Source organism: Lampetra fluviatilis, chromosome 71, assembly GCF_964198595.1.
Source record: "Lampetra fluviatilis chromosome 71, kcLamFluv1.1, whole genome shotgun sequence".
NCBI classification, from domain to species: domain Eukaryota; kingdom Metazoa; phylum Chordata; class Hyperoartia; order Petromyzontiformes; family Petromyzontidae; genus Lampetra; species Lampetra fluviatilis.
The window spans coordinates 2,528,064-2,544,817 of NC_136345.1; the positions used below are offsets into that span (position 1 = coordinate 2,528,064).

At 56.7% G+C, this 16,754-nt stretch overlaps 1 protein-coding gene across 1 annotated transcript in view; it reads right to left on the bottom strand.

Annotated features, from left to right (window-relative positions):
- The window catches only part of LOC144952965 (uncharacterized), a 29,816-nt gene that overhangs the window by 12,725 nt on the left and 337 nt on the right, over positions 1-16,754 (bottom strand). The window contains exons 2-4 of the mRNA XM_078883450.1: positions 15,733-15,861; positions 2,703-2,803; positions 2,020-2,164 (exon numbers count right to left, since the gene is read on the bottom strand). Coding sequence (XP_078739576.1) covers positions 2,020-2,164; positions 2,703-2,803; positions 15,733-15,861 — 375 coding nt within the window. The remainder of the gene's footprint in view (positions 1-2,019; positions 2,165-2,702; positions 2,804-15,732; positions 15,862-16,754) is intronic.

The following is a 16,754-nucleotide window of genomic DNA, read 5'->3' on the forward strand; positions in this document are numbered from 1 at the left end:
AACTCGTCACGACGATTGGCTCTGCCGGTCCTGGTCCATAGCCAATGGGGGGAAGCCTAGGGGCATGGTCCCGGGAGCCTACGGTGGAGTCTGGAAGATTCCATAGAGGCTAACCAGGATTGGTGGAAAGGTACCACGTGACCCGGGTATTAAAAGGGGTGGAGACGGACAACACGTGGTCAGATCTGGAACGAACGGAGGGAGAGGCCACGCGGGAGCGGGGGTCCAGGCTGCCACGTGGTCCAGGCTGCCACGTGGTCCAGGCTGCCACGTGGTCCAGGCTGCCACGTGGTCCAGGCTGCCACGTGGCTGCGCTTGTCTCTCTCTATCCCTCTCACGCTGTCTGTCAGCAGCGTGGAGTGTTGTAAAGAAAAACAAATAAAGACCGGATTCCAGAAGTCGCTTCCACGACCTTTTTTAAATCCTTTATATTAAGTTCGCTTGCTTGCGTGCTTGTGTAGGGCTGTTACGGAGGGGCTGTATGTGTAGGGCTGTATGCATAGGATCACACGGGAAACAAGCACAGTGGGCGGGGCTCCGTGAGTGCACGGGGAGGTGCCCGCAACGACGTCCGCACCGGGCAGCCTGGGGGGTTGCCCGGAGTTGTGATCCTCCGGGGGGTATAAATGGGGATGAGCCGGAGAGCTCGGGGCTCAGTATTAGCTAAGGAGGGAAGACCGAAGATCGTCTAGCTAGAGCCCTGGACTCCCCTGGGACGCCGCCCTTGTCAGGGCCGTGCAGGACCGAGCCAGCGGCGTGGTCCCATGAACCAGAGATAGTACTCTGGGACTCCGGGTACCGTAGCCCGACTGACCAGTGTCGGGCCAGGAAGCCTACCCTAGCCCGTTAGTGGAGGACTAGGAGGTAGGTCAGGGGTAGCTAGCAGAGTATCCCCAGCTATCCGGGTGAGGGGGGCGATACCCCCTCTAGTATTGTATGTCCACAGTTGTGACTACTTGTACGGAATAAATACGTGTGCCTCACCAACGGTGTCCAAGAGTCATCAACGGTACTTCACTTGCGTGCTTGCTTGCTTGCTTGCTTACGACCGTGCAAATCTTTCAGTCGTTTTTTAACCCACTTCCCGTGATCCAATCGAACTGACATTTTGCACACAGACTCGTTGTGCGTGACAATGAATTTTCGTGAAAAATATTTTCCAAAATTTTACACTTTTTAGGGATTTTTTTAAAAATATTTAATTACCAATTGCTTAATGCTGGCAGAAAATCATCTGACCCATAGGTGGCAGCCATCTCAAGCCAGAGGACGAGAGGACTCTAGCCGCCACGCATATAAAGGATTTATAGTGAAAAACTTTGTTTTTACGGGTTATACTTGTTTGTCTTTCGTTCACAACACTCCCATCTTACTCCTTCACGCTGCTGACAGACAGCGTCAGAGGGATAGAGAGAGAGAGACACGTGCGGCCACGTGGCAGCCTGGACCACGTGGCAGCCTGGACCACGTGGCAGCCTGGACCACGTGGCAGCCTGGACCACGTGGCAGCCTGGACCACGTGGCAGCCTGGACCACGTGGCAGCCTGGAGCCCCGCTCTCGCGTGGCCTCCCCCCTCCGTTCGTTCCCGTTCTGATCACGTGTTGTTCGTCTTCACCCCTATTTAATACCCGGGTCACGTGGTACGTTTCCACCAATCCTGGTTAGCCTCTATGGAATCTTCCAGACTCCACCGTAGGCTCCCGGGACCACGTCCCTGACTCGTCTCCCCATTGGCTGTGGCCAAAGCCAGCAGAACCAATCCTCTACAAACAGCTGTCACCTTCCCATTACGTCAGGGCCACGCCCCTAGGCTTCCCCCCATTGGCTATGGACCAAGACCGGCAGAGCCAATCGTCGTGACGAGTTGTGATCCGTCAACGACCCGGATATATCCTCACATTACAGAAGGATCAAGCCGTGAGGCGCGGTGCCGGTTGCTGCTCAGTGACAATAACGAGACCCCGGGGGGGGGGGGGGGGGGGACAGGGGCGGATGGGTTAGTAGTGTTAGGGGCAAACCTCTTTCGGAGAATCTCATTGGCCGGTTTCTCGTGGTTGCCGCGGCGACGGTTGCCGCAGCAGCAGACGACGATGAGTACGATGAGGAGGATGAGGAGGAGCAGGCCGCAGGCTGCAGCTACTAGAGGCATGTAGTTGAAGTACCCTACGGACACACACGCAACAGTAAGAAGGGGCACCCCCAGTAGCAGATGTCGCTGTGCAGTAGTCTGTTGCCAGTAGGGGCAGCGATGATTGCACCAGGTACTCATTTGAGGCTGAGTCGACCTAGGGGAGGCCCAGAACCGGTTCAGATAATCGCTGTCACTGGTGTTGGCCGTGAGTGGGAATCGAACTGGGGTAACCGGGTTCGTAGCGCAGTGACCACTACACTACCGCTCACTCTCGCACCCACTAACCTGCTCACCTACCCACTAACCTATTCAACTACCCACTCACCCACCCACTCACCCCACCCACTCACCCACCCACCCACTCACCCACCCACTCACCCACTCACTCACTCACCCACCCACACACCCACTCGCCCACCTACTAACCTACTCACCCACCCACCCACCCACACACCCACTCACCCACCCACTAACCTACTCACCCACCCACACACCCACTCGCCCACCTACTAACCTACTCACCCACTCACCCACACACCCACTCACCCACCCACTCAATAACCACCGTACCTCTGCAGGTGCCGTTGTGGGGGTCACAGGAGCCAGCGAGGCACTCGCACTGCTCCGAGCAGTTTCCTCCGTAAAAGCCGGGGGGACACGAGATGTTACAGCTGCACAGAGACCCAGAGACACCCACAGACTCATCACAGAAACCCATAGACTCATCACAGAGACCCATAGACTCACCACACAGAGACCCATTGACTCGTCACACAGAGACCCATTGACTCGTCACACAGAGACCCACAGACTCGTCACACAGAGACCCATAGACTCACCACACAGAGACCCACAGACTCATCACACAGAGACCCACAGACTCATCACACAAAGACCCAGAGAAACCCACAGACTCATCACACAGAGACTCATAGACTCATCACACAGAGACTCATAGACGCATCACACAGAGACCCACAGAAACCCACAGACTCATCACAGAGACCCACAGAGACCCATAGACTCATCACAGAGACCCATAGACTCATCACACAGAGACCCATAGACTCACCACACAGAGACCCACAGACTCATCACACAGAGACCCACAGACTCATCACACAAAGACCCAGAGAAACCCACAGACTCATCACACAGAGACTCATAGACTCATCACACAGAGACTCATAGACTCATCACACAGAGACCCACAGAAACCCACAGACTCATCACAGAGACCCACAGAGACCCATAGACTCATCACAGAGACCCATAGACTCATCACACAGAGACTCATAGACTCATCACACAGAGACCCAGAGAAACCCATAGACTCATCACAGAGACCCACAGAAACCCATAGACTCATCACAGAGACCCATAGACTCATCACACAGAGACTCATATACTCATTACACAGAAAAACCCACAGACTCATCACACAGAGACCCACAGAAACCCACAGACTCATCACAGAGACCCACAGAAACCCATAAACTCGTCACACAGAGACCCATAGACTCACCACACAGAGACTCATAGACTCATCACAGACTCACCACAAAGATACCCATAGACTCACCACACAGAGACCCATAGACTCATCACAGAGACTCACCACACAGATACCCACAGACTCACCACACAGAGACCCATAAACTCACGACACAGAGACCCACAGACTCACCACACAGAGACCCACAGACTCACCACACAGACCCACAGACTCACCACAAGGAGACCCATAAACTCACGACACAGAGAACCATAGACTCATCATCACACAAAGACCCATAGACGCACCACACAGAGAGCCATAGACTAATCAACATGAAGGTCTTTAATGATTGTGAGCACAGACTCGAAGAACAACCCAGAGCACTGGCCTGTTGATGGTATCACAGACCTTGACTATGTCAATAAAGCATAGAGGTAGGTAGGTTATGTTGGAATTCCCTACACATCTGCAGTAGCAGACAGACAGAGAATATGGCGTCTGTGCAGGACTGCCCTAGTCTGAAACAACATTGGGGTTTCGGAAGCCTCTCCTAAGCGTGCTTGGCAAGGCGATGTTGAATAATTCACTGGTCAACAAAAAAAGCTTTTTTTCTGGACTTTTGCAGCTGTTTTAGACTAATTTCAGGATGCCGATTCCAAATCTGATCTCAGATTTGCTCTATCACTTCTCATTCTCATGCTATCGGCACACCCCATTTTCATTGATTATACCCGAAATTAACTCTGTCACTTATCATTGCAAGTTGTTGCGAGTCAGTGACTGCTTTAGTGTTAAAATATGGTGCTGTATTTTTAGGATAGTGTGTTTATAATATCATTTTATGTAGATATCCACATTCATTTAATATTTTTCTTCTGCAGTTTTTATTGAAAATGCAATATTTGATATCTCAAAAACCTAATGTGATAGACACAAACTGATGCCAGATTTGGAATCGGCACCTCAAAATTACATTAGAAACAGTTGGAATGCCTGATGCCAGAAAAAGTGTGTTGACCAGTGATAATCCTTTCCAGGACATTTCCCGGCCTCACTGATGAGAGAGATGCCCCCGTAGTTGTTACAGTCCATGCGGTCCCCCTTCTTTCAGAGGGGGACCACCAGGACATCCTTCCAATCCCGCGGAACCTGTACAAGTTGTCCAGACTGTTATGATGTCATATAGGGCAGCCTTCACCCAAACACCATCCTTCCTCGGCAGTTCGATTGGCAGATCATCTATATTCTAGATTTGAAGCTTTCGTGACTGCAAGGATTCATACTCTTTGTTTTTTTCGGTAAAGTCACGTAGGTAAAAAAAATGAAAATTAAAATTAATAAAAAATAAAATAATAAAAATCACGACGTTTCGGAGGCAACACAAGTCTCCGTCCATCAGGTGGGACCGTCACAGCCAGATTTGCTGTTGATTAATTTCAAATTCATTTTTTTACCTATGTAATGTGAGCATATGTCCGGCTCAATGACGTATCACAACTCGTCACGATGATTGGCTCTGCCGGTGCTGGTTTATAGCCAATGGGGGGAAGTCTAGGGGTGTGGCCCTGACGTGATGGGAAGGTGACAGCTGCAAGTAGATGATTGGTTCTGCTGGCTTTGGCCACAGCCAATGGGGAGACGAGTCAGGGGCGTGGTCCCGGGAGCCTACGGTGGAGTCTGGAAGATTCCATAGAGGCTAACCAGGATTGGTGGAAAGGTACCACGTGACCCGGACATTAAATAGGGGTGGAGACGAACGACACGTGGTCAGAACGGGAACGAACAGAGGAAGGGGGCCACGCGGGAGCGGGGCTCCGGGTTGCCACGTGGTCCAGGCTGCCACGTGGTCCAGGCTGCCACGTGGTCCAGGCTGCCACGTGGTCCAGGCTGCCACGTGGTCCAGGCTGGCCACGTGGTCCAGGCTGCCACGTGGTCCAGGCTGCCACGTGGTCCAGGCTGCCACGTGGTCCAGGCTGCCACGTGGTCCAGGCTTCCACGTGGTACAGGCTCCCACGTGGTCCAGGCTGCCACGTGGTCCAGGCTGCCACGGGGTCCAGGCTGCCACGTGGTCCAGGCTACCCACGTGGTCCAGGCTGCCACGTGGTCCAGGCTGCCACGTGGTCCAGGCTGCCACGTGGTCCAGGCTGCCACGTGGCAGTGTGTCTCTCTCTCTCTATCTATCCCTCTCACGCTGCCTGTCAGCAGTGTGAAGGAAAGCTGTAATGCAAGTTGAATAAAAGACGGATTCCAGAAGTCGCCTCAACGAGCGTTATTACACCTACGTGACTTTACCGAAAAAACTAAGAGGATAAGATCATCTATGCCCGGCGCTTTTGCTGGTGGGAGTGGATGCCTGTCGCATTTCTCAGCCAGCCGGAACACCTCCTCCATTAGCCAGTGTCTCCGGGAGGTCTCGACTGCATTGCCAAAGCAGCCATTCCAGTTGCATGAGTCACAGTCGTGAACCTCACCCATTTCCCCTCGGCATCTCGAAGAGGGGGGGGGGGGGACGATGCCTTGTAACTTTCGTCAGATGAGACCAGTGCCACTTTAGGTTTCAATTGGGTCCTGGGTGTACACCCACCACCGGAGTGGAAGAATTGCAGATGCATCTTACGGATGACAAGTCGATGGTCAGTGGGCAGATCAGCTCCACGGTAGGTCCTGGTGTCAAGGACATGGGCTCACATCCGCTGGTCCGACACTATGTAGTCAAGCAGATGTTCTTGCTTGGACCCGGCATGCATCCATGATGTTGTGTAGATGCGCCGATGCCGGAACAGCGTGTTGGTAATTACAAGCCCATGGGCTGCACAAAAATCTAGCAGCCTCCTACCGTTGTTATTGAGCTGATCTGGCTCATGCCTTAGAATCACTCCAGACTAGGTGCCAGCATCATGACCAACTCGGGCATTGAAGTCACCCAACAAGATGGCTCTGTCCCGAGTGGCCACTTTAGCCAGCACCTGTGACAGGAGGTCATAGAAGGCATCTGACTCATCGGCCTTGCCTGCATCCCTCCACAGATGTTCATCTTCAGTGGGGGCATAAGTAACCACGACCACCACTCCTCACCTCCGGTTGATGGGAAGGCGAGCCCAAAGTATCCTGGAGCTTAGAGTAGTCTCCTGCCCCGAGTAGAGAACTGTCCACCCCTCATGGTGGCTGGAGCCAGAGCCGGTCCACCGGACCTCCTGAATACCGCAGAGATCCAGGCGGTACCGGTCCAGCTCCCGACAGAGGAGTAGCAGCCTCTCCTCCGCAGTGAGCGTTCGAACATTTAGTTTGGCCACCCGCCGTTTCTGGAGGAGCCCCGTGGGTAAACATTCATTCTCCCGACTCCGCCAAAAGGGGTTTAGCCAGGAGACGTCAACGAGCCGTTGACGCGGTGACAGCCATAGACTCACCACACAGAGACCCATAGCCTCACCACACAGAGACCCACAGACTCACCACACAGAGACCCACAGACTCACCACACAGAGACCCATAGACTCACCACACAGAGAACCACAGACTCACCACACAGAGACCCATAGCCTCACCACACAGAGACCCACAGACTCACCACACAGAGACCCACAGACTCACCACACAGAGACCCATAGACTCACCACACAGAGACCCACAGACTCACCACACAGAGACCCACAGACTCACCACACAGAGACCCATAGACTCACCACACAGAGACCCACAGACTCACCACACAGATACCCATAGACTCACCACACAGAAACCCACAGACTCACCACACAGAGACCCATAGACTCATCACACAGAGACCCATAGACTCACCACACAGAGACCCATAGACTCACCACACAGAAACTCATAGACCAACCACACAGATGTAGTGGTGATACGCGCTGGGTGTATATGTCGTGTGCCAGCGCGTATGTACGGGTGTGTGTGTGGTGACGCGCGCTGACGGGGAGGAGCAGGCGTCAGTGCGCGGGTGGGGGTAGTGCTGCTGATTGGCTGTGTGCCGGTGACGCGCCCAGAGGGAGTGATCGGGTAGCAGCGCGGTGTGATTGGTCGGGGAGTGGAAACACGCGCTGAGCGGAACCGGATCGTAGGGATAGCGCGTGGGGATTGGGTAACTGAGGAGCGGTGCCGACGTTGAGGTCCGCATCCGCTCCGTCTCCCGGGAAGAAGAGGTATATAAGGTGATGCACAGAGGAGCAGGGGGCAGAAGTGGAACCATCTAAGAATGAAGACGAAGGTGCAGAGATAGAGCCCAGAGAGGAGAGTAATGGAGAGTAATGGAGAGTAGAGGAGAGTAAGGTATAAGTGTGTAGCCAGCGAGAGAGAACGGTCTACACGAGCTGAGTAATGTATAGTGTGTAGCCAGCGAGAGAGAACGGTCTACACGAGCTGAGTAATGTATAGTGTGTAGCCAGCGAGAGAGAACGGTCTACACGAGCTGAGTAATGTATAGTGTGTAGCCAGCGAGAGAGAACGGTCTACACGAGCTGAGTAATGTATAGTGTGTAGCCAGCGAGAGAGAACGGTCTACACGAGCCGAGTATGCATACGGTGTAGCCAGAGAGAGAGGAAGGTCTACACGAGCCGAGTATGCATACGGTGTAGCCAGAGAGAGAGATGCAAAGTCTACACGAGGCGAGTGGAGAGTGTAGCAGAGGCGCAGAGTCTACACGAGGCGAGAGAGGAGTGTAGCCGAGGCGCGGAGTCTACACGAGGCACAGAGAGCCGGCAGCACAGAATCCAGAGTCAAGAGAAGCGCATTGTGAAGAAGAGAGGCCACGCGTTGTATTGTTACAAGTCAAGATTTAATAAAAGAAGTGTGTTCCCGTCAAGGAGTTTCCTGCCGTCATTTTCCAATACTTCATCTGGCGTCAGAAGTGAAACGGGCTTCCAAGCATGGAGACAAGGAAGACCCGTAGGACCCACGGGATTGACCGCGAGGAAAACCTGGACGACTCGGGGCCGCTGGTGGCGGGGGGTGAGGAGGAGGACTTGCCCACGCTACAGGATCCGTCGACGGCGCCGGCCGAGCGACCGGGGACCGAGGCCGTGCTTCGTGAGGCGCACTCCCGACTGGCGGAGCTGCTGCTCGCCGCCGCGTCCATCTTGGCGGAGATCAGCTCGTCGGGAGGAGCGGGGACGGTGGGGGACATTTTACAAGGTCGCCCCGCAGATTCCCGCCAAAACGAATGGGGGATTCCCGCCATTGCGCCTGGGCCTACTTTTGGCGGGAACGGCGAGCGCCACGTGGTGGTGGGTTCCCAAGCGCGCGCATCGACGTCATCAGTGCGCGAGGGGGTCCGCCATTTTACGTCTGCCGCTGGAGCCGCCATCTTACACACCGACGGAGAGGCGGAGAGGAACCACGAGGCGGATGACTTCATTTTTCAGCAGCGTCTGCCCACGTTGTCAGCCTTCAAGGCGGAAGGCGGAGACTGGGGCAAATTTCAGCGAAGGTTTTTGGCGCATCAAGAGATGTCAGCGTGGTCCGATGCTACGGCGCTGCGGGCGTTGCCTGCCCTGCTGGACGACGATGCGCTCGCGGCCTTCAGGTCTGCACGGAAGTCGGACCGCTCCACGCTGAAGGATGCGCTGGGTTTGTTGGCCAGGGTCTACGGACCTCCCTCGGCGTGCCGCCATCATTTCTACGCAAGACGGAAAGCGGCCACGGAGACCGCGCTGGCCTATCGCACGGCGTTGCTGGCTCTTGCTGATGCTGCGTTCCCTCGGATGGACAAGGAGGGCCAAGACGCGATGGTTTTGGAGCAGCTGCTTAAGTTGGCGCAGGACCTGGGGGTCCCTATCAACACAGCTGACGAGATTGATATTTCTTCTTTGAGAGTCGCCACGAGTATTCAAGCGCACGAGGCCCTACAACGGAAACAAGGAGTTGGTTGCAACGCTGCTGTCGTCGCAGCTCCGGGTTAGGTGGTCACCGAACCCCAAGTCGTCAGCCCACGAGAGGAGGCGTTCGCCACGGGACGACCAGGGGACTGGAGGCCGGGGGCTCGGTCGCCTCTGCGATCGGGCCGAAAGTCGGAGCAACCAAGATCTACTCCGACCCTCGTCACGTGCTATAACTGCGGCCTCCGGGGCCACGTGGCGTCCGGGTGCCGCGCTCCGCGTCAGCGCGCCATGGGTGCTCGGCTGGACGACGACCGAGATCCCAAGTCATCTCTACAATCCCCGGCAAGTCGCGGCACCTCACACGCTCGGCCTGTTTATTCGGCACACATGGGACGCCGCGTTGCGGCGGAGGAGGGCCGGTTAAGGTTCGGGGATTCGGTTCGGCGAGGGGGGTTCAGCCGGGACCAGGGAGACATTGAATGGGCGGAATTGGGGCATAGAATTGTGGCTGCTTCGGCGGGTTCGTCCGTTGTTACGGGATCTATTGATGGGGTCGAGATTAGGGTGTTAGTGGACACGGGGGCATCGGCAACTATTATATCGGACCTCATTTATGATATTCTCCCAGTCCAATGTCGTCCGCTGCTTCCAGTGGATGTGCCATTTTACGCCGCTAATGGGGGATCGTTGGGCATTATCGGTCAGATTAGGGCGTCCATTTGCATTGGAAATATCAAATTGTCGGGACCCGTTTTCGTTTCGTCTTCTTTGGCGGTTCCGTGTCTTTTGGGCACTGATTTTTTGGCTAAAATGCCCATTAAAATTCTTATCGATCAACGATGCATTGAACTGCCATCGGGTCGCCGGATTGCATTTTTGACGAGCCCTACGGACATTCGGACGGCGTGCGCTACGATACAAGCGGTGGCGACACAGACCGTGCATGTGCCCCCGGGTTCACAGATGTTGATTCCCCTCCGGTTGCGGAAACCATGGGTGAGGGAGGCTTCGGAACAAAGTATGCTTTTGGGTCCTTCTAACAAGGCTGTCGGGGGTCTTGATTTATCGGTGGCTCACACTTTGGTGCGGGCTGACAGGGATCCGTTTGTGATGGTTTTGAACGCGGGGTCGCGGCCAGCTGTCATTCCACAGGGCACCGTGCTGGCTCACGCGGCGCGGGTCCCTGTGGATGATGGGTTGGTTGCGCAGGTGGGCTCGAGCCCCGCGCGGAACGTTGAGCCAAGGGAAGACCTTGAGTGGGTCCATTCGCTATGCGCCGCCTCGGACGATTTGTCGGCGGCGCAGTTGGGTGCGCTGCGCGAGTTGCTCATAGAATTCTCTGATGTGTTCAGTAAACATGAGTATGACATTGGGTGCACGGATTTGTTGCACCACCACATTGAAACGGGCGATGCGGCGCCGGTCAAGCTAAATCCCTTCCGACTGAGTCCCGTGGAGAAGGAACATGTTCAGTCGGCTGTTAACGAAATGCTAGAAGCCGATATTATTTCGCCCTCCTCTAGCCCGTGGGGAGCGCCTATTGTGCTGGTTAAGAAGCAGGACGGGTCCCTGCGATTCTGCGTTGATTTCCGTCGCCTGAATAAGATCTCTGTGGCTGACGCGTATCCGCTCCCCAGGATGGATGAGTCCCTCGATGCATTGTCTGGTGCGCGATATTTTTCGACTCTTGATTTGTTATCGGGGTTTTGGCAGTTGCCGCTCGACGAAGAGTCGAAACCTAAGACAGCATTTCGGACTCCAGGGGGGCTGTTCCAGTTTAACCGGTTACCCATGGGACTTCACTCCTCTCCAGCGACGTTTCAGCGACTTATGGAGTTGGTTTTGTCGGGCTTGCAGTGGGATACATGCTTGATTTATATGGACGATGTCATTGTTTTCAGTAAAACGTTTGAAGAACACCTCCAGCGATTGAGAGGGGTGTTCTTGCGAATGCGATCGGCTAAGCTGAAATTTAAACCGGCCAAATGTCACCTCCTTCGGAAGTCGGTTAGATACTTGGGTCACATTGTCGATTCTTCGGGGATCTCCACCGATCCCGCGAAGACGGATTGTGTCGGTTCGTGGCCGACACCTACGTCCGTTTCCGACGTGCGTAGTTTCATCGGGTTTGCTTCTTATTATCGGCGGTTCGTTGAGCACTTCGCCACTATTGCAAAACCCTTGCACGCTCTAACGGCGAAGGGAGTGAAGTTCAAATGGGGACCGGAGGAGGAGGCCGCGTTTCGCTCCCTCCGGGACGCCTTGGTGGGTGCCCCACCCTTGTGTTATCCCGATTTTGCGAGTCCCTTTTTGCTGGACACGGATGCTAGCAACACGGGCATTGGGGGGGTGCTATCCCAAGTCGTTGGGGGTGTCGAAAGAGTTGTCGCCTACGGTAGTAGGGTGTTGTCTCCGGCGGAGCAGCGCTACTGCGTCACCCGTCGCGAGCTGCTTGCCATTGTCTTTTTTGTGCAGCAGTTTAGGCCATATCTCTATGGTCGTCACTTTACGGTCCGAACGGACCACGCGGCGCTACAGTATTCATTGAGGGTCGCCCAACCCTCGGGCCAGTTGTCGCGTTGGTTGGAAGTCCTCCAGGACTATCAGTTTACGACTACGTACCGTAAGGGGTTGCGACACACAAATGCCGATTGCTTGTCGCGGTTGTTGCCTTGTGATGAATGCGCGTGTTTGTCGGGATCGGCGCGCTGTAAACCGACGCTTGCGGGGGAGATGGGGGCACTGGCTGCGACAGCGGGCGCACCGATCGTGGATGATTCCACTGCCTCTCAGGGTCGGGACTCGCTGCTCTCGTTGTCGCTCAGCGAATGGGGCCGTCTCCAGATGGCGGACAGCTCGCTGCTAGCATTGCGCCGCAAGGTTGGGGGTCCCGAGGGGGACCAGGAGCGTACCGGCTCCTATGTACTTGAGCAGGGCGTGTTATTGAGATGGGACAGTTTGTCCCGGCGGAACGCACTCGTGGTGCCTTCCGCTGTGAGGGGGAGGGTTGTCTTGGCGGCACACGAACGCCTCTTGCACTTGGGAGTTAACAAGACGCTTGCCCTGCTTCAGCGTGACTATTACTGGCCGGGAATGGGAAGTGATGTGGTACATATTCTGAAGGGGTGCGTTGAGTGCGCCAGGCGTAAACCACCGGCCGTGGCAGCTAATCCACCGCTGCAATCTATTCAGGTCTCGCGTACCAACGAGCTCGTTGCACTCGATATTTTGGGGCCCTTCCCAGTCACGCCGAGAGGGAATAAATATTTGTTAGTGGGGGTCGAATACTTTACCCGATGGCCTATGGCGTGGCCTCTCGCTAACCAGTCGGCAGCGGCTGTGACGGATGCCTTCGTCCAGGGCTATGTCCTGGACAAGGGGGCTCCCGAACGCCTGCTGACCGACCAAGGTAAAAATTTTTCGAGTAAATTGTTGCAAGAGGTGTGCGATCTGTTGGGTACCAAGAAGGTGCGTACCTCCCCGTACCACCCGCAGACTGACGGGATGGTGGAGAGACTCCACAAAACTTTGACTTCCATGCTGTGCCAGCAGGTGTGCGAGGCACATGTAGATTGGGACCTGCAGGTCCCGGGAGTCCTTGCCGCGTATAGAATGGCCCCCCATGCAGCTACGGGGTTTTCCCCATTCTATTTGATGTACGGTCGGGAAGCTGACCCGCCAATGGAAACGCAACTTGGCCTGTCCGCTCCACGAACTAATTCTAATTTGGCAGAACATATTAAGTTTAATATTCACAAGCTGACAGAGGCGAGGGAGGCCGCACGGCTTAATTCGCGGGCTCGCCAAATTGCTAATGAACGGTTGCGGGCACGGAAGGTGTCCATGCACGAATGGAAACCAGGTGACAGGGCCTGGCTGCATTGCCCTCAGGCACCCTTGGCTACGTCGCCTAAATTGTTGAGACCGTGGAGGGGACCCGTGGAGGTCGTGCGCGTTGCACGGCCCCAGTGCGTTCAGATAAAGTGGGGAAAGCGCCGTTGGTACGTTCACCCCTCCCGACTGAAACCGTTCTCGCCTCCATATGGCCTCCCCTTGTGTCGTGATGGCCGGGCGTGTGACGTGACCGGCGACCCAGAGGGGGAAATGTCTCTGCCTGATCCACACGTATTTTCGCCTGATCTGCTCCCAGGTGTCTCGGAACTGACAGCTGCCGATCACCGGCGGCCGGATCTCCGCGGCGGGGCCGGCCCTTTCAGGCCCGTTCCGCGCCGTCTGGAGCAGCCGGAACCGCCGGACGGTCGTCAGTGTCCCGCCCCATACGATGGACCAGCCAGACGGACTCGCGCCAGGTCGTGCTACTTTGCATGACCTGCCTCGTGAGGAGTCGGGGCAGTTGGAGCGCCTCGTCACTGCGTGTAGTCGCAGGGACGTGGGGCGCGTTCGCTTTCAAATTTGCTCGTATCGTGTTATTGTTGACTTTTCGTGTTCATTGTCAATCTGTACATAGTTATTCTTGTTGTTGTTGTTGTTGTGTTATGTTACGGGGCACACTCGGGGGGTTACGGGGTTTTTTTTTTGTTGGTTGTCGTTTTATCATCGTGGTTGGTTGTTGTTAGCAGCCGGGCCGGCTGCGAGCTATGTGGGAGGGGGTGATGTAGTGGTGATACGCGCTGGGTGTATATGTCGTGTGCCAGCGCGTATGTACGGGTGTGTGTGTGGTGACGCGCGCTGACGGGGAGGAGCAGGCGTCAGTGCGCGGGTGGGGGTAGTGCTGCTGATTGGCTGTGTGCCGGTGACGCGCCCAGAGGGAGTGATCGGGTAGCAGCGCGGTGTGATTGGTCGGGGAGTGGAAACACGCGCTGAGCGGAACCGGATCGTAGGGATAGCGCGTGGGGATTGGGTAACTGAGGAGCGGTGCCGACGTTGAGGTCCGCATCCGCTCCGTCTCCCGGGAAGAAGAGGTATATAAGGTGATGCACAGAGGAGCAGGGGGCAGAAGTGGAACCATCTAAGAATGAAGACGAAGGTGCAGAGATAGAGCCCAGAGAGGAGAGTAATGGAGAGTAATGGAGAGTAGAGGAGAGTAAGGTATAAGTGTGTAGCCAGCGAGAGAGAACGGTCTACACGAGCTGAGTAATGTATAGTGTGTAGCCAGCGAGAGAGAACGGTCTACACGAGCTGAGTAATGTATAGTGTGTAGCCAGCGAGAGAGAACGGTCTACACGAGCTGAGTAATGTATAGTGTGTAGCCAGCGAGAGAGAACGGTCTACACGAGCTGAGTAATGTATAGTGTGTAGCCAGCGAGAGAGAACGGTCTACACGAGCCGAGTATGCATACGGTGTAGCCAGAGAGAGAGGAAGGTCTACACGAGCCGAGTATGCATACGGTGTAGCCAGAGAGAGAGATGCAAAGTCTACACGAGGCGAGTGGAGAGTGTAGCAGAGGCGCAGAGTCTACACGAGGCGAGAGAGGAGTGTAGCCGAGGCGCGGAGTCTACACGAGGCACAGAGAGCCGGCAGCACAGAATCCAAAGTCAAGAGAAGCGCATTGTGAAGAAGAGAGGCCACGCGTTGTATTGTTACAAGTCAAGATTTAATAAAAGAAGTGTGTTCCCGTCAAGGAGTTTCCTGCCGTCATTTTCCAATACTTCACAGAGACCCACAGACTCACCACACAGACACCCATATACTCACTCAGAGACCCACAGACTCACCACACAGAGACCCATAGACTCACCACACAGAGACCCACAGACTCACCACGCAGATACCCATAGCCTCACCACACAGAGACCCACCGACTCACCACACAGAGACCCACAGACTCACCACACAGAGACCCACAGACTCACCACACAGAGACCCACAGACTCACCACACAGAGACCCATAGACTCACCACACAGAGACCCACAGACTCACCACACAGAGACACACAGACACACCACACAGAGACCCACAGACTCACCACACAGAGACCCACAGACTCACCACAGAGACCCACAGACTCACCACACAGAGACCCACAGACTCACCACACAGATACCCATAGACTCACCACACAGAGACCCACAGACTCACCACACAGAGACCCACAGACTCACCACACAGAGACCCACAGACTCACCACACAGAGACCCACAGACTCACCACACAGACACCCACAGACTCACCACACAGAGACCCACAGACTCACCACACAGAGACCCACAGATTCACCACAAAGAGACCCACAGACTCACCACACAGAGACCCCACAGTCTCACCACACAGAGGACCGACAGACTCACCACACACATGGGGTACCTGTTTCCATGGTAACCGGGCTGGCACACGCACTGCCCGGTCACGTGGTGACAGTCGCCATGGCAACACGGCGGGCAGGGCTGGGCGCAACCGTCTCCATAGGAACCGTTACCACAGGGCTCGTCACAGCTGGGGACAGAGACAGCGTCTAACCCCCGTGTCTCACCCCCCCCCCCATCGTGCCCCCCCCCCCCCGTGTCTCCCCCCCCGTGTCTCCCCCCCCCGTGTCTCCCCCCCCCGTGTCTCCCCCCCCCCCTCGTGCCCCCCCCCCCGTGTCTCCCCCCCCCGTGTCTCCCCCCCCCCGTGTCTCCCCCCCCCCGTGTCTCCCCCCCCCGTCTCCCCCCCCCCGTGTCTCCCCCCCCCTCGTGCCCCCCCCCCGTGTCTCCCCCCCCCCCGTGTCTCCCCCCCCCGTCTCCCCCCCCCGTGTCTCCCCCCCCCCTCGTGCCCCCCCCCCGTGTCTCCCCCCCCCGTGTCTCCCCCCCCCGTGTCTCACCCCCCCCCGTGTCTCCCCCCCCCCTCGTGCCCCCCCCCCCCGTGTCTCCCCCCCCCGTGTCTCCCCCCACCGTGTCTCCCCCCCCCCCGTGTCTCCCCCCCCCCGTGTCTCCCCCCCCCCCCTCGTGCCCCCCCCCCCCCCCGTGTCTCCCCCCCCCCGTGTCTCCCCCCCCCGTGTCTCCCCCCCCCCCCCGTGTCTCCCCCCCCCCCGTGTCTCCCCCCCCCCGTGTCTCCCCCCCCCCGTGTCTCCCCCCCCCCATGTCTCCCCCCCCACCTCGTGCCCCCCCCCCCCGTTTCTCCCGCCCCCCCTCGTGCCCCCCCCGTGTCTCCCCCCCCCCCGTGTCTCCCCCCCCCGTGTCTCCCCCCCCCCGTGTCTCCCCCCCCCCCGTGTCTCCCCCCCCCCGTGTCTCCCCCCCCCCCGTGTCTCCCCCCCCCCGTGTCTCCCCCCCCCCCCTCGTGCCCCCCCCGTGTCTCCCCCCCCCGTCTCCCCCCCCGTGTCCCCCCCCCCCGTGTCTCCCCCCCCCCCGTGT